The 23,595-nt window shown below is 28.4% G+C and overlaps 1 protein-coding gene across 1 annotated transcript; it reads right to left on the bottom strand.

The window, feature by feature from the left end:
• Positions 1-19,343: 19,343 nt before the first annotated feature.
• Positions 19,344-22,155, bottom strand: LOC114400133 (nascent polypeptide-associated complex subunit alpha-like protein 1). Its single transcript, XM_028362430.1, has 4 exons — positions 21,992-22,155; positions 20,949-21,033; positions 20,015-20,145; positions 19,344-19,912 (listed from the first exon to the last, which is right to left on the bottom strand). The coding sequence occupies exons 1-4, from the start codon at positions 22,049-22,051 to the stop codon at positions 19,580-19,582; spliced, it is 609 nt and encodes a 202-aa protein (XP_028218231.1). The 5' UTR covers positions 22,052-22,155; the 3' UTR covers positions 19,344-19,579.
• Positions 22,156-23,595: the final 1,440 nt, after the last annotated feature.

Raw genomic sequence — 23,595 nt, forward strand, 5'->3', positions numbered from 1 at the left:
TCAAAGTCGTGATTCGGTAGCGCCTCGGCTTCGTTTCCTCTTCTTTCTCTCTTCTCTCAATTCTCTCCACTTCTGAGCCTTGGAACCCCCTCTCAACCTCCCCTTCACGCCTATTTATAGAAAAAAAGGCACTTGGGACAATGGCAGCTCGCCCAAGCGAGCTAAGGCTTACTCCTGAAGTAACTGGCTCGCCCAGACGAGCTGATTCCTTCACCTTGAAGTCATTTGGGGGCCCAGGCGAGCTAGAGGCTAACCTAGGCGAGCTAGAGGCTAGCGGGCGAACTAGGATATAGGAAGCTCAATAAAAAGATCATTTTGCCCCTCCTTTTTGGTATCTTTCGCATTCTTGATCAAAACATTGAACGATCTTTTATCTTGTGGGGTAACTAGTGTCGAACAAACGCAGTTCGACTAGCGAGAATCAAAACATCAGTAAATGATAGTCCCCAGACGAAATTAGGATATGACAAATACAAACTCGATAACAAGATCCTTAAAAACGTAATACTTAAAGAAAAAAAAAACAAAACACATATTACCAAATTGATTTCCCAATAATTGATTTAATAATATTTATAAAAAAAGTACCTTTTAATTACTTAAAAAAATAAGTAAAAAATAAGTTTGGGAACCAATTTTTCACTTGTTACAATATTTTACATCATTGGAATAAATATTTTTTAGATTATATTATTTAGATAAAAAAATATATTTTTTTGGTAAAAAAACTCGTCATTTGGTCAATCTAGTGCCAGAATACTGTTGTCATTATACATACGAAAAAAATCTAAATGTTGTGATATTATGTAATGTTTTACATTTTTACATATACAAACCATGTTTTTAAAATAAATACTAAATTAGTACATAATAATATTTTAAAATGGTTAATAAAAATGACCTTTTCATTCTTCCTTTTAAAATGTTTTTAAGTAGTAGTAGACTTTTTAAAAGGTGCAAAAGTATGAATTCGTGTTTTTTTTAATTTTAGTGCAAGTGAAGAATAACAAATTTTAGGTGTCAAGTGTTATTTTAGAATAAGAAGTATTCTTTTTTTGGTAACGAAATAAAAATAAAATAAGATTCCATGGAAGATGGATAACGGATATAGGATACAGATACTAATATTAGTGGAGAAAAACAGAAAAAGGTGTGAGAGAGGGTTGTTGTGATTGTACGTAGTATGCATGGTTTAGAGAGAAAAATAAATAAAAAATGAATTAAAATAAAATATAAAAATAAGGATCCTTTGAAAAATTATAATATTTCTCAACAATTTTATTTCTCAACAATTTTATTTCTCTGCTTCCTTCTAAACAGACCAGTAATGTCAGCAGAGCAGAGTATTGAAATTGTTGACGGTCAAGCCGCGTCGTCTTCCTTTACGCGTAAACTCGCTTCCCGATCCCTGTTTCTATATGCAGTACATTTTTAAATTCATTAATTATATATAGAATTGTGTTAGCTATTATACAACTTACAAAAAGATTCAATTACTTTAAAAGTTTCTCTTTATCTTTTATTTTCTTCTAATTTAAGGATTTTATTAAATTATAAAAAAATAAAAAATGGGAATGAAAAATAACTTTTTAAAAATTATTATTGAAGTAATTTCATCTCTACTTACAACTTACATAATATATTAGTAGTAATTTACACCACAACACTATTTTGAGATAAATCTTTATTTTTACTTGTAAAATCGATATTACTTCTATAAAATAATATTGGCTCATAGGCTGTTGTTTTAGAATAAATATTCATTTTCTACTTGTAAAATCGACATTACTTCTACAATCGATTCGAGGGTTAATGTTTTGGGATAAACATTCATTTTTACTTGTAAAGCTGGCATTGCTTCTACAAAATAATATTGACTTGGGGCCTATTGAGTCCAAAGACATTTACGTATGAAAGACTAATCAAGATTCTTAATTATTTTGATTATATACAAATAAATACAAAAGAAATATGTTACATGATCTGCGTTTGATGTTTTCATACGATAGACAAATAATATCATAATTTGATATTTAATACTTTATTTATTTTTCTATGTCTCAGATTTTGTTTGCAAAAACATTTTCTTAGGATCTGTTGAATCCTATAAAAAATAAATGAAATCAAGATCTAATATGCCATTAAAAGACAGGACCTGCTCTAATACAAATATGTGATCGTTTGTTGCAAACCTCCATACACACAAGCCTTAAAGGAAGAGCTACATGCATGAAGAAAGGATGTGCATTAAATGCACCCAACAATATCTTTTTATCATACAAAAATCATGGCAAGATCTACCTATTATGAGACAACGATTATATGAAGTCAAAGATCTATATAAACCAGAAGTCTTTTGAAGATAGATAGAGTTCATCTTCTATGCATAATTTTTACTACTCTTCTTAAACAATATTTTCTCTATATCTTCTTATTAGATTAGAAAAGCTCTCAAAAAATACATTGAATATCTTGAGAGAAAAAGACTAAGTGCTTAGATTGAATATCTTTGAGTCATCTTTCATCACAAAAATCTTGTCTGAATTGATTAGAGCCAATAGTGGCTTGGTAGAAGAAAGAACATTGGGTATATATTAAACTAGAGTAGAGTTTAATTTCTAAGAGCCAGAAGAGTCATAAATGGTCGTGATACAATACTTGTATTTCTTGAAAAGTTAGTGAAATTTGATGATTTATCAAGAACTAGACGCAATCTCAGGGGTAGAGACAGACTAATATAAATCTCTGTTTATTCTTGTTTCTTATCTATTTGTTAGCTAGCTTTGGGACTAAATTGTGTTTTAACTGTTATAAGATAAGCAATGTCTTTGAAAATTCATTTTTCTCATCGTCTAAAGTGTTATTGTGTTAAAGACTTGTTTTCTTATGAAGTTCTTTATACAGACAAAAAATTTTGTTGCTTTCAAAAATATTAATCTATTACGTTAAATAACCCCTCACCTTCTTATGATATTTGTTTTTACAGTTTTGGTATTAGAGCAAATAGGCACTAGTGTTCTGAGACAAATATTCATTTCTACTTGTAAAGTTGTCATTGTTTCTGCAAAACAATATCGACTTGGGGGCTACTGTTCTGGGACAAATCTTCATTTCCACCTTTGAAGTCGACATACTTCTACATAGCAATATTGACTCGAGGGCTACTGTTTTGGGTAAATCTTCATTTCTTTCTACTTGTGAAGCTAGCATTGCTTCTACAAAGTAATATTGACTCGCTGGCTACTGTTCTGGGTAAATCTTCATTTATAGTTGTGAAGTTGACATTCCTACAAAGCAGTATCAACTCGAGGGCTATTGTCTAGGATAAATCTCCATTTCTATCTACTTGTGAAGCTAACATTGCTTCTACAAAGCAATATTGACTCAGGGGCTATTGTTTTGTGATAAATATTGACTTAAAGTCTAAGGGCCCCTAAGATTAGAGATCTAAGGAAAATATGACTTAGGGGTGAAAACCTTAAAGAAGATAAAGCCAATGTTACAAATTAATTGGAAGAACAAGACCCCCAATGCAAAAATAGCCAGTAGGACCCTGACACGTGGTCAGAGGTGTCCAATCAATTACACTATAAATAAGAGGTCCACAACTAAGTTTGAATGTAACTAACACACTCATTCAATACAAAATCAGCAAAGACTTTCCCTTTAGAATTCTCTATATCCTCTAACAATTAAGTTAAATTATAATTTTATCCCTATGATCTTTAATTGCAAAATTTGGTTCCCTAATTTTATAAATTGTTGATTTTGGTCCCACAGTAGATTATTAACTGATAATTATGATTAATAGAGCTATTAAATTAATTATAAATTGAATAAAAACTATTAATCATTAAAAAAATTAAATAAAATATTATTAGTCTTAATGTGGTGCAATTGTCGATAGAGTTGTATAAGATAATGGAGGTGAAAGAAGTATTTGTGGAAAAGAGGAATAGTATAATGTTGTGGAGGATTAGATTAATAATTTTTTATTAAAGTTTTTAAATAATTTATAATTAACTAAATAACTCTATAAATAAAAAATATTTATTAATATTCTACCAGGGGATCAAACTTGTCAACTTATAAAATTAAAGGACCAAATTTATAATTAAAAATTTGGAAAATTAAAATCATAAATTTAAGAAATTTAAATAACCAAAATTATAATTTATCCTAATAATTATATGTCACGGGTTGGATGGGTTATGAGTTCAAAAAATAGAATGTTATCCAACTATTCCTTAACAAATCTCAACGAATTGAATTAAATTTAACTCTAAATTCTCAAGGATTCAAAAAGAACTAATTTATGAATTATTCAAACACATGAACATCTTTGAAATGAGTTTGAACTTTCATCATTTATTTATTTTTTCTATTTTTTCATTACCAAGTTTTTAAGAAAATAGATTTTAATCTTAATGTATCATCTCTATTTTATTTATTTATCGAAAAATTTAAAAAATAAAATGAAAGAAAAAGAGATGAAGAAGATAACCCCCCAAAAAAAAAACTTAGTCAAGCCTTTCCAATTCTGAGTAGCCATCTCCGCGTTATCATTACAAATGAAATGATTATCATAAGCCATTGATTAAAGATATAAAACAAAATGCAGAATACCTCGCTTTAGACATTTGAGGCAAAGGGAATTTTGGTGTCACGTGCGGTGCCATATTGTTTGTCAAGCCACGTTAAAAGCACCACTTATCCTTATAAAAGCAATGTAAATTGAGCTAATTGTGAATTGGATGAATATTTTATTCACTACTAAAAATGATTTTTTATTTATGCTCAATTACCCGTGTAAATAGTGACTAAGTATGTCGCGCTTTTGATTAATCAGTAATTAGTTTTAGTAAGGAATTATGAAACTTGAATTTCAAGACATACCTTTTCACACTAATATTGGCAATAAAATTTAAACACGTGACTTCAGACAAATTACCTAAAATTTAACCACTAGGTCGACCTTAATATTGAATTTCAGGATATATAAAAGAGGATTGAAAGAGATTTTTCATTTTATTCAATCTTATATCAAAGTCTTATTTTCCTAAGAATTGAAATTTTATTAATATATTTGGATTGAATTATTTTCAGATATGATTTAAATTAATAATTAATTATAAATATGATTATTTATTGTTATAACATATCATGATTAATAAGTTTTATATTTAAATATTTTAAATGAAAATGGTTTCAATATAATTTATTCTGTTTTAATTAGTTTTACTATAAAAATTTTATAATAAATTTTTAAAAATAATATAAAATTATTTATAATAGTTGGTTTATGATTAAATTAAAGCTTAATTGTATTTATGGTCTCCTTTTTTTTATTTGTCTCCTAACTTTATCTCATAATCTTTTAGACCTGTAAAACTACCAAAGTCACTAAGCCATTTAATTTTTGGGGTAAATAATATTTTATACATAACTTGACTTCTGTATGAGTTTTTTTTAAGAGACTTCTCTATGAGTTAGTTAGATTTTTTTTTTCTCTCAAGCACCACAACTATGCAATTTTTTATTTGCTATTAAATTTTTATTATTTTAATTTTAAAAATAGAAAATAACAAATATTTTAATATTAAAATAAAATACATTATACTTAATGTGATAAAAAAGAATAAAGAGATAAGAAGAAAATCGATGGAAAAAGAGATGAAAGAAAAAATGAGTAAATGTTTATATTTGTTGTGTAAAAAAATAATAAAATTTAAGATGATAATTTTATTTATCAGAAATCTTTATTTTAATTATACACATTTATAAATTATACAAAATTATATGTAAATTAATAAAACTTTATGTAAATTATAAAATACATGTAAATTTATCATATGTAAGTTGTAAACTAATGAAAATAAGTAAATTGTACTAATTAACCATTCATGGGTTTCTAACCGTGATCTTATCTTGCTTGTGTAGTCCCTCTTGTAAAATAGCATATTTTTAATATGTTTTATGCATTATTATTTGATAGATAAAATGTTTTGCAACCAAAAAAACTTCATGTAACCAAAAAGATAGATAAAGTGTTTGTAAAATTTATTAAATAAGGTGTAAAATACATTAAATATAAATTGATGCTCACATTATCTAATGGAATTTATAGTACATTATTCAATAATAAAGAATATATGTTAAAAAAGATATATCAAAGAGTTTTGCTTCAATTAAGATGGGTCTAATTAACTGCCGCGTTATTTTTCTTGTACTTTCTTTTAGTATGGTCTTGTTTCAAAAAGTTTAAAATATAACCGTTTGGAAAAAAAAAGTACAGGGCTTTTTTATACGATTTTTTTGAGGCTAGGGCTTTTTTTATATATATACTAAAGGACACGCATTATTGATACAAAGTTTTCTTATAAAGTTGATTTTTCCATATATTTGGAAAATTTATATTATCTGATGCATATGATAAAATGTATAGTGCTAGGAAATTGACAAAGAATAATTTTAAGCCATCTAAAGCCAATTAATTGGATAAAGCTAATTGACACCAATCGTAGGACGAAAAGTCGAAAAGCATTCACTCATTGCCTCCTATATATCCGGCTGTCTTACATCTACATCTACTCTGTTCAGGGTAGTGACAAGCAAAGTTTCACACACTTATAATATTTAGTTGGAGGTAAAATATACTTTTGTTGACTCAAAATATTAGTTTTTATTTTATTTTATAAAATTTCATATGCTTTTAGTTTTTATATTTTTAATATAAGAAATTAAAATCACGTCACATTGAATATCAGAATTACTAAACGTCTTACTTATTGATTGATTAATGTCAGCGAGTTATTGTAATTTTTTTTTTGTTTAAGTTGAATTCTTATGAATAAAAAATATATATAGAGACTAAAAATATATATAAAAATTATAATCAGCATTTTGAAATATTTAAAAAGATTATAAATATATTTTGTATTTTATTTAATATTAATTTTTTAAATTTTTTTAAATTTTGAAATAAGAAAAATAGTGATACTAAATATGATATCGTTATTATAGTGAATATATAATATAAAATGTTTGAATTTTTTTTTCACATTTCAATATTTAATATTAAAATATTTTTTGTTTTTTTTTAAGTTATTAAAATATTTCTAGTTGATTGTCATAAATTAATCCATTTCTTAAAATCATAGAAAAATTAAAAAATAAATTTATAATAATTTATGCATCTTGCTCAATTAACTAGACTCTCGTTCATCTTTACAAATTAAAATGATCATCCATTATAATTATTAAAATAACGTTTTATAATTTTAACAATGATTTGATGCTCATAATATTCAAAATTCACCTATAGAAATGCTATTCAGCTACAGTATAATTTTTTCAGATTCCAAACAAAAAGCAACTATACTAAACTTCTCCATGTATTGGTGTGATGATCTACTCATTGTCAAGATCTCACCTGAATTTTCAACTGCTTGAATTCCAATCATTAAAAATAAAATTTACAAAATAAATTATAAAATAAAATATAAGTTAAATATTTTACACCGTTATATGAATCTGCATCACCGTGTGCAGTTCTTTTTGAACTGAAGGTGATTCTATTCCTTACTTGATTGCATCTTTATGAGTGCATGCAGACTCTATGTTGAAGCATAGCTGGTTCGAATTTCTTATAAGTATCCTCACACAGTATTTTGAAACTTGGACTCCACTACTCAATGCTTGCGTAACTAGTAAGTAGGATATTCTGAAATGTAAGCAAAATGTAAAATGTAAAAAAAAAAATATATTCTTGAGTATATAAGAAAATATTAAAAAAATATGATTTTATATCAAAATAAAATAGAATAATCTTAGTGTTTAATTTTTTAAATTTAAGATTATAATTTTTTTACAAATATTTATCATGTCTAATGTTAATTGAACAGATTTGGACATTTAATAAATAAATTAAAAAATTAAAAATACTTTGATAAATAAATTCAAAATGTATTTTGAATAAATAATTAATTAAAGAGAGAAAAATAACTTAATTTTATATTAAATTTTAAAAGACATGTTCTAAAAAAATGAAACGCGACTGCATAGAAATGTGACTACACAAAGAAATTATTTTATTTTTAAAATAAAGATATATAATTATTAAACTTGCACGTATATCTTTCCTATAAATAAAACAGTATTCGTTAGAAGAAGAAGAAGAAAAAAAAAAGACTCAAACAGTGGAATGATATTTTGAAGAGACGATTTTATTTTATATTTTAATTTTTTTTCCTATAAATAAAATTGATGAGATGTGAAACTAAAAAATTCTGGCCAAATGTAAACATAAAAAAGCATGAAAAGTTATGGGGTAGACCGTATGAAAAAGAATGCTTCTTTAATGGTAGCAAACGGGATTATGTGGCTTTGGTATCCGTCTCATATGTCCCTACACCCTTAACCCTATCCTATCTTTGTTCACATTATGCAGATTTTTTTATGCTTTAATGCTTTGGCATCTCCACAGAACGCCATTTTGCTATCAATTTGATTTTCGTTAACTCGGATTATGATAATTTTATGAGTTAATGCTATTACTTTTTTTTCTTCCATAGTGAAGTCAATAATAATAATCATAATAATAATAGCAGCCATTGGTACAATGTCTAATTTATAAAGATACTCCACTTATCAATATATTTTGCAAAAATAAATAATAATAATAATAATAATAATAATAATAATAAGGCTTTACTAATATATATTCTCACTTATTTTTTTAAAAGAAGTACAATCTCAACTCTCACATTATAATTATGATTATTTGTTTAGAAGAAGTATGCTATCTTATAATTGTGATTTTCTTAAATATATTTAAGGCATAGTTTATTAACATTTTTTAAAAAAAGTAGGACTTCTATTTGTTCTCAAATATAACCAAAAAAAACTTATTCACCCTAATTAAAAAAAGTTAGTTAAGAAACAATGTTAAATTGTACAAATTTTAATTAAAAAGTTATTTTTTTTCAACTTATCATTCAATGGACCTGGTATCAAGAATAAAAAAAAGTTATTACAACTAATACCTCAATTAAATTAAATGTATTTTAGAAATAATAACATTAAATAAAAAAAATTAATTGATTTTTTTTATATTTTTGCACCAAGAAAATATTGTTTTTTTTCCTTATATTTTAGATCAGAGAAAGTATATGTTAACAAATTTTGACATATGCTAATATAAATCTATTGACAGCTTAGAATTACTACTTAAAGTAAACTTATAACTTTGAATTTTTTTTAAATACATCCAAAGTGTAACTTGCTAATATACTTCTTTTTATAAATAAGTGAGTGTAAGTTAATAAATCTCATAATAAGAATATAATTTATTGTATAATTTTAATGTTTAGTTACTTGATTTTTTTTTGTCTAAACCATTTATATTCTTAACTAAAGACAATCTTACTTAAGTTGAATAAGGTCATATGTAGGATAAATTTTTTTTCCAAGTATTTAATGTAGTTATATGCTTAGAACTTAAAACATAATAGTTAAGTCAGAAAAACTCTGGATGTGCATCTAAGTGTTTAATGGTCAAATAAATGAAAGTGTCTAACATATTTTTTTAAATATGTTCTTTATTGTTTGATAAAATAAAGATAATTTCAGTAAATAACATAAGAGTCACTCATTAATTATTGTGTTTTATTTACTCTCCATTTGTTAAGATTTCGTGTATTCCACTCAATAATAAATAAGGTTAACCATATTCTTAATCCACTAAACATTGAAAAATTTATTTTTAGTTTGTCTATTTTAAATCGTTGATTTTTAGTCTTATCTCATAAAATGTGTCATCATTAAACCTAGTTTCCAACTCAATCAAGTGAAGTTAACAATAAATTTATAATAAAAAAAATCTACAATAACTATTTTTTTATTAAAAAAAGACCCAATTAGTTATGCTATAAAAATCCATTAAAGTAAATTTTGACAAATGACCCGTACAAACTAATATTTGATTTACTTTTTCAAATTTTATATAATGATGTTTAGACTTGTAAGTCAGACGTAGATCAGAACCTAACCAACAATGATAAAAAGAACAAAATTGAGATGAGAGAAACAAAAAGAATATAAAAATAATAATAATAAAAAAGAATAGTTATTGGTATGTTTCAAAATTAAAGTTGTCAATTCCTTAGATAGTGTTCATAAACTTATCCCATAGATAAATGTTAATAATAAGTAGCATTTAATTCCTCAAACCAATTATAGCTAATATAAAAAAGAGAATAATAAAGTCATTTAATTGTAAATGCAAATATTTTGATATTTTATATTTTAAACCATCATTTTCATTTTCTTTTAATGTGTAAACAAATTCTTGTATGTGTAAGCTCACTTGACAGTAAATAACGGGACTGATATTTTTAAGCATGTTACGTGGAGGAAGTAGCTGAATCGTTCTCAATTAGAAGAATTTTCTTTAGCGTCTTTTATCAACATAGATAGATAGCTAGACAACTTACCAACTATTTGCTTGAAATTTGTTTCCCCTGACTTGGGTTGAGATATTTTGTATGAATGGGGTTAGTTGGGTGATATATTTACTTTAAATTGGGTTTATTTGTCAATATCCTCTTAGTATTAAAAAATTGATATTAAACCAAATATTATATCATGTCATAACTGCTAACTTTACAAGAACATGCATGTAAAACATAGAAACCTTGGATGTAATGGTCTGCATGTGTATATACACATATCAATGTTTCACTTGAGGAATAATGAAATATATGGATAAATGACATCATGTTTAAGGGTAAGTTAATAGCACTCACACAAGAGCAAGTCCACTTTACATAATAATGATAAGAGACTTAAATCTGGATATCAAACCTAGAGGATCGGTTGCGTTTTCAAATAATCAATTTGTTATGAATTAGACAATTTAAGTTTTATCAAATAGAGAAATGTTTGTGATCAATTATCTTTTAACGAAAAAAAGAATTAAAGCACAAGAATTGGTGAAAAAATAATTATTATAAAAAGTCAAGGATTGTGAATTCGCACATTCCTTATTTTTGTCAATTCTAATTCTAATAAATCCCTAATTATTATCAATTATTAGTATTTTCCTAATTCAATTATTAGCCTTTAATCTTAGTCTTATAATGCTCCTTGACCTAAATCAATATGCAATTGATCGTAGAAATATTAATTTAGGTCAAGGGATTGAGTTCTTAAACCAAATGGATGATTACTTAATTAATCTATTGAGAGTTCACACAATCAATTTGACCATACAAGTTACATGAAAACAATTACTTCTCAAATCAATCGATTACAAGCAGATTATCACTAACAATAAATTAATTAATATTTAGAGTGATCACTTCTAAATTTTCACTTAAGAACATAAAATAAATCTAATGATTAAATAACATCAAGAACTTTATGATTTAGAGTGATCAGTTCTAAAACTGCACTTAAGAACATAGAAGAAATCTAATGACTAAATAACATCAAGAATTTTATTAGAATCAGAAATAAAGGATTCAATGGTATGCCTACATCACAGTTCTAGACTAATAGGGATTAGCCGCTCATGATCATGACAAAACTAGAAATTCTAAGAGAAAACATATAAATGACAAAAGAGCATGTACACAAATCGATCCTATTATGATCTCCAACTCTCCTTAGTAGCCAAAAGATATATACCTGCAATGCTCTCCTCCCTTCAAAATTGAATAAAAAGATGAATATCAAATTGAAGTTTTCCTTCAAAACCGTTATTTATAAAGCCTAACTTGAGTGATTGCCAACATAGATGGACCACAACCATGGTCAAAAGTTTGTTGAAATCTGACGCTTAGATTATCATATGTGTGAGAAACAATTTATGAGAGGTTATCATAGGTTGATTGAATTTTGAAATATATATTTTTAGTCAAAAACTAAAGCCAATTGAATTATTTTGAAGGCATAAGATTGTGGCCCAAAGGATAATAACCTAAATCTTTGGATGCATTAATATATCTACCCTTACCCTCACTCAAACACAATAATATACTCATTCTTTCTCCATAACTAATAAACCAAGCTCTTTGCCACTCTCCAACACACTTCTTACTTCATTCTTTCTCCCAAACTCTGAATCTCCATAACTCAACCTTATTTCTTGATCTATGAAGTAGTTGTTCAACTCTGAAGAGGTCGTCTTGATCTCCACATAATTGATGGCATCTTAGTCATGTCATCCATACAACCTCACTCAATTTCTTATTGTTCATCAAAGCTCTCTGCCATTCAGGCATTGAATTTGTTTTGACTACTGTCCAAAAAGCCTCCTTCATACACAATCTATGCTCGAGGTTCTCATCCAAGGCTTGTAAAGTAGGCAACAAGCCTTGAACATGAAGAATACGTCCATATTATTATGTATATAGTATTGTCATAGTTAAAAACTTAAAGCAATAAAATGAAGTTACTTTTTGCTAATATAGGATGAATGTCCACTTCATCTTCTTTATATTGTTCAAGCAATGAATAAAAAATTTAACAAACCAAGCCTTTTTTCAACTTCAACAATGAAAATTCTAAGAATTCATGGGCTTGGTTTGCTACGTTCTTGGTTAAATAATTATTATTATTAGATTTAATTATCCATTTAGTTCATATATTTTTTAAACTTATCCCTTTTAGTTTCATAGTTAATAAGTGGATTTGGACTAAAATGAGATTTGGATCATGAGAAGAATTGAAAAACAAGAATGTAAATTAAAACTAGCAAATAATAAAAGATTAAGGGAAATTCAAAATAGAAAAAACTTTCAAGACTGAGTTTCAGATATGACACTCAATCAATTAATTCCAATACCTATGCGTTTTTACTTGTTATGGTCGAAGGTAAATTAACCAAAGTACCTTTTGTTCCCTTTAGAGAATCAAAGGGGTATTTAATCAAATTGGCCCCTACTTTTGTGGTGACTATATTCAATTAGATTCATTAAGTTTTTTGTCAATTCAATTGTTCCTCAAAGGTTTCAACCTACTTTCATGATTTAGACCTAAGTTTCTTCCTATGAATTGGGTGGTTGGGTTAACCTTTTAATACTACCCCAAATCCCTAAGGTTATGTAAAATGTTTGTCGCAACCAGGACCGCAGTGGGATGGCAAGTATTTAGTTTTAAAATAGAAGAATCACACCATAGTTTAGTAGGAGAAAAATTACGAAAAATCCTTTTTGAAAATAAATTAATTTTTAAAACCAGATTTTTGAGTTTTGGAGCCAATTAGCGTAGGAAAAATGTTAGGAAAGAAAAAAGGTTTTTAACAGGAAAAAATATTATTATTATTATTTTTTGGAAAAGAGAGTTAATATTTTATTACTTCAATTTTTTTTATATTTATTGGATTTAGGACTTTTGAATTGTGATAGCTCATACTCCTAAAATATTATTAAAGCCGATAACAAGGAGAATAAATCAAGGAACATCGAAAGAATATAACATTCTTTACACCGTAATTACACAATGAAATAAATTACCAAATGGAAGGTTGTCTTTTATCAATAATTCAATGCACAAATACAAGTTGGATCCTTTTTGAGTCAGGAAGATTACAAGTTCTTCTCCTCACAATTCCCTTTTCCCTTTGATCTCTTCTTCAGTTAGCACTTCCCATTTTCGTTTGTAGTCAGTGGCCTATGAGGCAGAGCATATGACTCTACATGGCTTGTGAATACACCATGGAAAACATAAGACTGCTGCAAATTAGAAATTTCTTAAGTGAAACTTTCTCTTTTTCTTTCCTTTATTTTTATAAAATAGTGAGTAATTCGGATAAAATTGGGTGTTGATAATGTTGACCATATTATTTTCCATAGTAGAAAAGAAATCAAATGAGGAGAAAGTTTCACGCAAAGGCAATACGAAATTAATTCATTAAGACATCCATAGGGTTACGCACAATCCTAGAACAAGGGAAAACTACTCAACATAAACATGAATAGATCCCAAAGAAAAACAGAGGTTCAAACAAGTAAAGAATCGTTGAAAAAGGGGAGCAACCATGATTCTATATCATCACAAGTTAAGAAGTTCTTACTAAAAGGAAAATGTACAGGTCTAGTCTAATAAGGGTTCAAACCCAAATGCAAAACAGAACCAAAATATGCAAAACAAAAACTATGGCCGTGTTCATACCCTTGTGATCATGGTTTTTCCCAGAAAACTAATGAAATTTAAATTCTGATATGGGTCGTGATCTTGATCACATTTCCATGATCTTCTTGTAAAGTATAATTAAACCTCCATATTTTAACTATTTTAACCTACACGATTTACATGGATGATACAGTGTTATATACATCCGTCGAGACTGTGATGAAGAATGACAAGTGTTGTCCCATTCCCAAGTGAAGCAGTGTCGGTAAATAATCTCTTACATTCTTATGTAATGTAATCAATCAATCAAAGCAATAACTTAAATTCCTTTCTCTGTTAAAAGACTAGAAAGCTTATCAACAGCCAATTTATATACAAAATTCCAACATGGCTATCCAGCTGGGGTATACATATATATGAGGTGTCTTATCTATATAATTTAACGAATTCGTATAAAAGAATCCATTGTTTGACTCAACAAAATGTGTAGGCTAGCGTGGTGAAGTAAATAAATTTGTATATGATGGTCAAATTTTTTAGTCCGATTGACCAATAGAACAAAACAAAGAGAGAAACCGAAACAAACACGGCATTAAAATATTACACTTTTGGAAAGCACTTATAGGAAACCTAGCCCTGATGACTCTCCCATGTGGCCATGTCCCACCCCCTCTCCATTGGAGCCACGTTTAAGATCTACTTGTCTTACTCTCTGTTTGGACGTTACCAACCTCGTCAACTTCATTAAGTCGTGACATAGATAGAAAACGATGTGTTTTCGCATCCTTCATATATCATCAATTTCATTCTAGCTAGCTGTTTTAACGCGCTTGGCTTGACCTGTTGATGCATGATGTCTTATTCTTAGCACAATAATTTGGAGAAGGTTGATTAATTGATTTCTTATTTGGATTTGGAAATATGCAACGGGACAAGAGAGGGGTTGGTTAATTTCTTAATTGGGTTGAATCAATAATACGATCTAATATTTTTGCTTAACTACGCATCCTTATGTTTGATTGAAACAAATTAAATGTCCACCAGGATTTTGGTTGATTCAGAAGGGGTGAAAGTAATTGAATTGAAATCTTAATTTAATCATTTCTAAGCATAATAATATACATTCTCTTAAAAGAAAGCATAATAATATAGATAAACAATAACTTAAGGAATGGTAGAGTGCCGTAGGTTTTATCTTCAATTCCTTAGTGTAGACTTTTGGCGATAGACAGATTTACCATGTGTTTATTACACGCACGCATTTATGTACATCAATTTTGTTTTCTTGTTTATAAAAGAAACATAAAGGCTTATCGTACAATACATGCTTCTCGCATACATTACATTAGATCGGTATTAAAAGTACAACATCTTTGGCAACATGTTCATAAACTTAGGCATAAGAATCTTATTAATTAAACGTATTAGATTCTGTCAAAAGTACTTATTTTTTCTATGACAATAATAAAACAACCAATTTCCTCATTATTATTATTATTATTTTAATTTAGGCGATGTGTAAGCAATTTCCTCACTCGGAATTTTATGTCCTTATTTGTTAATCTTGAAATCAGAAGTCTTTTTTCTTCTTCAATTAGATGCTTTTTGTAGTGTTCATCCAGTAGAGCTCTACAGAAACTAGTTCAGATAACAATCTTCAGGGTAGGGCCTAACGAATGTGTACAAAAGTTGACTAACTGCTTATATCAAAACTTTCAAAATATATGTAACCAAGGAAAATGATCAAAATATATACAATATTAAATTAGTCATTCAAAATTTAAAAATATTCTTTTAGACTTTATAATATAAAATAATTATCACTTAATTGAAGACCACATCATGTTTTAAAGGACATTAAATTAATAATTTTATTCATGTTTATTTTAAATATTAAATTAATTACCAAATATGTAAAGGACCAATTTAATGTCATGCATATCTTTAAATAATTAATTGAATCATTCTCTCGAAAATTTACTTCTATGATAAATAAATGCTTTTTAAATATTTAATTTCTTTCTTTCACACGCTTTCATAAATTATATATTTGTAGAATTGATTTATGACTGTCATTGTTGAATAAATAGAAATTTCCCTAATGTCAAACACTTTAGAGAGTCAAAGGCATCCCAGCATAACGCCTTGACAATGACACAGCTAGCTCGCAATGTCGCAGAAACTCTACTGACAATAATTATTTTCTGGATGAGTTGATCATCCACCAAAAAATTTAAGAACTTATCTCTTTATCTTTTGTATTATTTATTATTTTTATTGGTTGACAGAAACCAAGTTTTTTTGCCACAACTGGGTATACTTCAGTTTCTCGATAAATATCAAAGATCCATATTGACTAGACACAATATCTGTACCCTAGCTGGTCCAACTTCAAAATGTAACCCAGGTTTGATAGACCAATCTATTCAAAATTATGATATATAACAAATTTAGAAAGGGGTATAATTTAACGGTAGATCGACAAAATTTTCTAATTCCCCCACTTTTGTGTGGTGTTTGTGGTTGGTCCGGGTGAAGAAGAGTCAAAAAAAGTGACAAGATGAAAGGATACAAGTTATTAGAAAAGCTTTCTATTGTTTTGGATAAAAGCCAATTGGGTGAAGATAAAAAGCTTGATGTGAATGATGTCATGTAGTATGCGTTCGAGTGAAGGAAGGGATATGTAACCAAATAAATACAAATAAAGCACAAAAAGCACAACAAAAGGATAGCTAGTATCTTTCATCCTCAAAACCTGGTTTCTTTTCCAGCAAGATATATATATTTTTTAAATGGAATCTTCTTGTCCTCACTTTTTGGGTACAGAATTGAGTAAATCAAACGGGAACAGGATAAATTAGCTAGATAGGTTTTCACCTTTTTGGAACAAAATTAGCCAGACAAGTTAAAATATGGCATAAGTGAACAAGTGTAGTTTTTGAAAGATAAATTGATGTAGAATATATTTTAAGGAAGTAATTTATAAGATTATGCTATAGAAGTTGAGAAATGAAAAGGGTAGTAGGGTTTTTTGTTTTTTTTTTTTTATAATGATGACAACGAGGATGAAATCTAAAATTTCATACATATTGATCCAACCTTATCACTAGGTGAATCCTAATAAGTTGGTGTAATAATTTAACTCACGTAACAAAAAAAACACATGATTTAAGGGGAGGGGGAAGGGTGTCAAAACATAGAACGAGTTAGTATCCTCAATGTATTTTGACTTATAACAAATAAAGTACTAAGTTTTTATAAAGATAAAAGAAATCACGATGATAAGAGAAAAGACACTAGATGTCTTTGTACATCTTATTAGACAATGTAAACATGCTTTTAATATTTTATATTGATCTCATCTTTGCTTCTATAGTTTATGGGCATATCATAATCTTGAACAACAGACTTGTAATTTTTGAAGAATGCCTTAGAAGTATCAAAAGAGATATCAACATAAAAGTGATCATGTAATGTCTTAAAGGGCGTGCTAAGCTAGAAGAAAGAGAACATCAATGTATATATTTGAGAAAAAAGATATTTGCTCTCTGCAACAAGACATCCTGTACGAGAAAGGAGAAAGTTATATATTTATCATAGCAAAGTAACTACTTGGTGAAATACATTCAATGTTGTATTTAATGAACCCAACGACCTTGTTCTCTCTCGGAAGATCTCGGACAAAGGAACATAGAAGCAAGAGGAAGACTTGTAAGACAACAGTTATTTCTTGAAAACTACCTATATACAATGGAGATCTTTGCACAAAAAAGAGAGTGAGAAAACACTACTAAGCTTTATAAGAGTTTTAAAGATTTCTTTGTGACTTAGTGAAAACCTCTCTTTATGAAAAAAAATCATGTACTTAAATTGTATATCCATATGATAGGACAATAAGATTGTGAGATTTATTCTTAACCAAAATTCTTAGTGATTTTGGTGGAAGCTTGGATAAGTTTTGATTCAAAGAATACAAAAGGCGCTTTGCTTGAAGAGACAATTGTAAAGACTTCAATAACTTGTATAAGTATTTTTTTTTCCAAATCACTTATATAGTCTGTGTGCTTGAAGTGATTAAAAAAAAATACATGTATCATGTAAAGATATAGTAGAATTTGATGGTTTGACATAACCCCAATAGTAAAAATGAACTAATATAAAATTGTTCGTGTTATTTGTATTATTTACCGTCAAATTGTTTAGCAAAAGAGGTACTAGGTTTGTTTCTTGTATAATAATTTTTTTAACCTTCTGGAAAATGTTAAAGAATCCAAGATTATCTCTAAGTACTAATTATTCACATTCTAACAAATAGGTGGTTCTCAGTTGTAAAAATACCTCATCCATTGCTAATATTATAGACAAAATATTCCAAACAGTCATAAATAGACATAGGCCCATAACAAAAAGGTTTATCCCCATTGTCGAATTTTCATTGCAAATGCAATCACCAAACCAGCTCCAGCCTAGCCTTCTATCTTTAGGCAAAGTAAATCATTTCTCCACAAACGGCATACTTAAACTTTTCTAAAGCCTTCACGTAAGAGTCATAATCATTTTTTAAGCAGATGTATGATTTGAGAAAGTACTCCAGTGACAGCAGTGCTTTTATGAAAGCCAACATATAAGTTTGCTCAAAGTAAGTTCTCGTGTAACATATTTTTCAATTTCCATATATAGCAATAACCATACAGGAAATTAAAACCACAAGGCACCTATTAGGAAAGTAAATACATGGGGATAATTATAAGCAGAAGAGAGAGCATTCGTGTAAATAGAAAGAAATGGAAAGCATTCTTTCAATGACATTCTAGTCATAGTGCAAACAAATTCAGTTTCTTTAGAGACTTCCTTAATAGCATGTCACAAAAGAAAGATTAAGGATTAAGTTCAAGACAGTTTTAGGAGACCCGAAGCTCATTAGCCATTACACCCTCGACTACAATAACCATCCTTGTAGTACATTAATTATGTTTGTTAATCATTTGTTACGAGTTTCAAGTGAAGAACTGTTATTAGTGTATAAGATAAGCATGAAGTATCAACTTTATTTTTGCTCTGTTTAAATTACTCACATTACTTTCTAAGTTTTAAGTCCTAAATAACAGCAACCAATGATCATAATATGAAAAATATGTGTTACAGTGTTAGGTTGTCATTCAAGTCATAAGATTGTCTTAAATTATGGCAAGACAAAAGCTGTGATATATATATCTCACTCAAGATCGTAACTGGGTTGTATCAATATCAGATAATTGTTAATTATGACTGACATTCTTGGCATTGAACATGCATTTGTTGCAAATGAAGTCTACAGTCCTTTCCTTCCATGGGGACAATTACACAGATAATTGACAAACAAGTACTTCAAATTCAAGGAGCAAAAATTTCGATCAACAATGAAAAATAGCTACACTTTCTAAAATTCAAACAAACTGGACCATTAATTAGTTAGCTCCATAATGGCAGCAACAATGTCGCCACTGGCCGCCTTGAGAGCTTTAACAGCTTTAGGCCTTGACACACCAGCTTGAGTCATCACCAACTCTATGTCCTTGGGATCTACGCCAGCCTCATCCACTTCCTCATCATCTTGAGCAACAGCAGAAGATTCGGGCTTCAATCCAACATTGCTCAAATTAGGAGCCTTGAATTGCTCTGCCGCCTGAGTTTGTAACTGTGAGCTCAAGTCTTCAATCTTGGCTTCCCCAAATATAATGTAAGTTTCAGATGTTGGACTCTTGAAAACATCTGGTTTTGAGATAACGAACAGGATCTAAACAAACAAAGTCCAAAGTTTCAATTTTTACCAAAGCAAAATAGATCTGACAAATGAAAAAGAGTGGTGAAAAGTGAAAAAGATGAGTCAAATGCTAACATTCTTGCTCTTCTTGACTGTCACTCGGCTGACACCTGTGACAGGTTTCATTCCAAGTTTAAGCATTGCCTTGCGACTCTTCTTTTCACTTCTGGTCTGCTTCGACCTACCAGATGCATCACCTTCTAGTCCTGCAATAGAACACAAATTCCTGAGATTGTAATTGGAACTATCTTTGTAGCTTCAGTTCATGTACAATGAAAATATCAATATTAACTCAGTCAGACAGAACATAGACTTGTTATGATCTCCATGCATGTTCATTTTTATTCTGATACCAGATACAAGATCCACCCAACCTATTTATGACATTGGCAATATTTATTACAACTCTCGACTCAAGTCTAAATACAGAACAATCCTGAAAAGTATAGACATGACATGGGACACGTGATACAACTCAAAGACACATAGAACAAATTTTAAAAATTGTACAATGTATAAAATTAACATAAAATATAAATTTTAAATCAAATGAGAGAATCAATGTTTTAAAAATGGACATGAGTCATTGTAGATATAATAAAATGCTACAATTTATCAAATTATTGTGATACACTTTATATGTATGGGTGTACAAGTTAAAAAAAATAGTATAAAATAGGTAAACTACAACTTAGTATATTTGCAGTGCCTGAATATTCAATTTGCATCATTAAATCATGTGAATGATCACACAAACCGCATTTGCCGCATTTGTTCACAATTTATTGCGATAGCAACAAACACGACAAAACTGCGACCGTTTTTTAAAACCTTGGTCCCTTGTAAGTTGAGACAAGCCAAATTAATCTTAAAACCATGTACATAATTTTCACATACGATATAATTCCAATCAAACTATCAAAGGAGTGCTATGAAACCTTTGCCAAATGCAAGAATGAAAGTGAGCAAGTCATGAGCACTCTTCAGTTAATCTCATTTACCAACATACCTTCGGCATGGTCATCATCCTCATCATCATCATCATCATCATCCTCTTCCTCATCATCATCATCCTCGACAACAGGTTCACCATCCTAGAAAAAGATATTATTCAAAAGTTCAAAATTCTAGAAAACAGAGCAAATAGCAAATAGTAGGTTGTTAAATATGGACTGGATCAGAACATAATGGGACAGAATGAATTAAAAGTGTTATTTTATTGTTTGGATATTCTATAATAGAATGGAATGGACATTCCATAATTTCCATTCCATTGTTTGGAAAAAAAACGAAATAAGTTATTACTCGATAGTTTCTATATTACCCCACTTTAATATCACTTTCAAAGGATTATGTTTATTTAGCAGGTCAAAATAGGGATTTTTTATTTTACAAGATTTGTTCCAACCCCTACACCCCAAATTGAGAGGGAATACAAATTGGACTAAATGGAATGGGATGAATCAGGTCCCATCCCGATCTACTTTCGGTTTTTTACAAAAGAAACTATTGATCAACTTTCTGATCCACTCTATTTCTCTCCACTCCACCATCTACCATCAATCCAAACACAGGCTAAGGTTATGCAGAAAAACAAAAATAATATTCAGAGACACACCTTCTGCCGTTAGTTGTAATTGTTCTTCTAGAACGACTAAGGTTTTTTTTCTTTCTAAAGACGGAGTTCTTCTACTAAGTTTGATTTGGAAACTAAACTCTTCTTTTTCCTAAAAATTGATGAATCCCCAGAAACCTTTCAATTGATTGCACAGAAAAAGTTCAGCCTTTAACCAATAGAAAACCAAGTAATTTACATTCTCTTCCACATCTCTAGTCACTGATCGAATCTCTAATGAAAAAACAGAGAAAGCAAACTGCATTTACCCACTACTACGAGTCCTTGAGACTCCACAGGCTACAATTCCTAAAACAGTTAAGTGATGAAAAACATTTGCACATAATCAAACTCAATTGGAGTATTTTCGAGTCCAATTCAAAATTAAGAGGAAAAACTCATAAAAGGAAAAGGAGAGAGTTTTTAATGTGGATTACATGGATCTTTTGCTGTTCGAGGTGTTGCGCAAGAAGCTCCTCTTGGGTCTGAGCAGTCATAGTAACTTGGATTTAGGGTCACAAATTGGATTCTGCAGCAGTGGATCTCAACACATCCAACTACCTAAAACCCTAACGATCAGACTTTATATACCTCTCAGTTTTTTTAGATTCTTTTTATGTATTTGGTTTGACCTGATTAAAACCCGTGTTCTTGAAGAAAAAAAAAACATGACGAGCTCATATTAGAAAAAAATAGTATTGTAATTTGTGTAATGTATATTTTATATAATTAAAGTTCATGATAAATAAATATTTTTAAATATTTCAACTATAATATAACTAATAATTAAATATTTTTTAATCTAGAAATTATATTTTAAATTTATAATGATATTTATATCAGGATAAAGGTTTAAATATGATTTTCAATCCTTTAAAGATAAAGTCATTTTTATTTTGGCACTTTATTTGTTTACTTTTTTTTGGCCTATAAAATTTAATATCTTTTAATTTAGTTCCGAGAGTTATATTAAGGTAATAGTAATATTTACATTCTAATGATATGTCATGTCAATAAAATGTTTAATAGGATAATTATATGTAATTTTTAATAAATTATATTTTTAAATTCTAATGATGGTGTTTTATAGGATAATTATATGTAATTTTTAAGGTAATTGTTATATCATTTGTTAATGTTATTAGTTGGCAATAGAGACTAAAACAAAAAAATATTAAATTTTATACGGACTAGAAAAATAAAGGATCAAAATCAAAATGATCCTATTTTTTAGAGATCAAAATCTTATTTAAATTTATGATAAAATATTCTTTAATTATTGATAATTTATTTTAAAATATTTTAAAATTTAAGTTAGCATTAAAAATGATAACCTGAAAGAGATAAAAAAAATCGACAAAAAAAATCTAAAAGCACTTTTGTTAAAGAAATACAACTAAAAATATTATTGTTAAAGAATTACAATTAAAAATGTTCTCGAGTCAAAATAATTATTCTAGTTTATAAATAAAGAGGGATTAATCTTTTGGAGCAAGCTTGATGAATTTAATTTATATGCACTCGGATATTAAACTTTTTTACATATGTATATAATAGAATTTTTTTTATAACTACGTCATCTAGTTTATTAATATAATATGATAGTGGTGAAATACTACTATAGATAAAGAGGGATTAATCTTTTGAGGCAAGCTTGATGAATTCAATTTATATGCACTCGAATATTAAACTTTTTTACATATGTATATAATAGATTTTTTTTTATAACTACGCCATCTAGTTTATTAATATAATATGATAGTAGTGAAATACTAATATAGACTTATATTTAAAATAATGTGAACTCAAATTATAAATAAAAACTAGATTATTTTAATAATATCAGAATGGAGGACGAAAAACGTTGAGCTAGAGTTTCGGAGGATGATCCAAACAGTTCGAAGAAGGAAAAATTTAGAGAAAATGAAGTGGTGGTTGATGAAGACATGGCTCCTGTGTTTATGGAGAATGATGCTCCATACAAGGAGAAATTGTTGACGATGCATGAGGAGGAGAAATATGAGTGGGATGGGTATCATGA

This window comes from Glycine soja, chromosome 19, assembly GCF_004193775.1.
Source record: "Glycine soja cultivar W05 chromosome 19, ASM419377v2, whole genome shotgun sequence".
In the NCBI taxonomy this organism is placed as follows: domain Eukaryota; kingdom Viridiplantae; phylum Streptophyta; class Magnoliopsida; order Fabales; family Fabaceae; genus Glycine; species Glycine soja.

Excerpts from the sequence above, each read along its gene's own strand:
- LOC114400133 (XM_028362430.1), bottom strand. The coding sequence starts at position 22,051 with ATGACTGCTCAGACCCAAGAGGAGCTTCTTGCGCAACACCTCGAACAG. Across the intron at positions 20,146-20,948 it reads GGATGATGACCATGCCGAAG|GACTAGAAGGTGATGCATCT; the intron begins GTATGTTGGTAA and ends GTTCTATTGCAG. Across the intron at positions 19,913-20,014 it reads CAGTCAAGAAGAGCAAGAAT|ATCCTGTTCGTTATCTCAAA; the intron begins GTTAGCATTTGA and ends TTGTTTGTTTAG.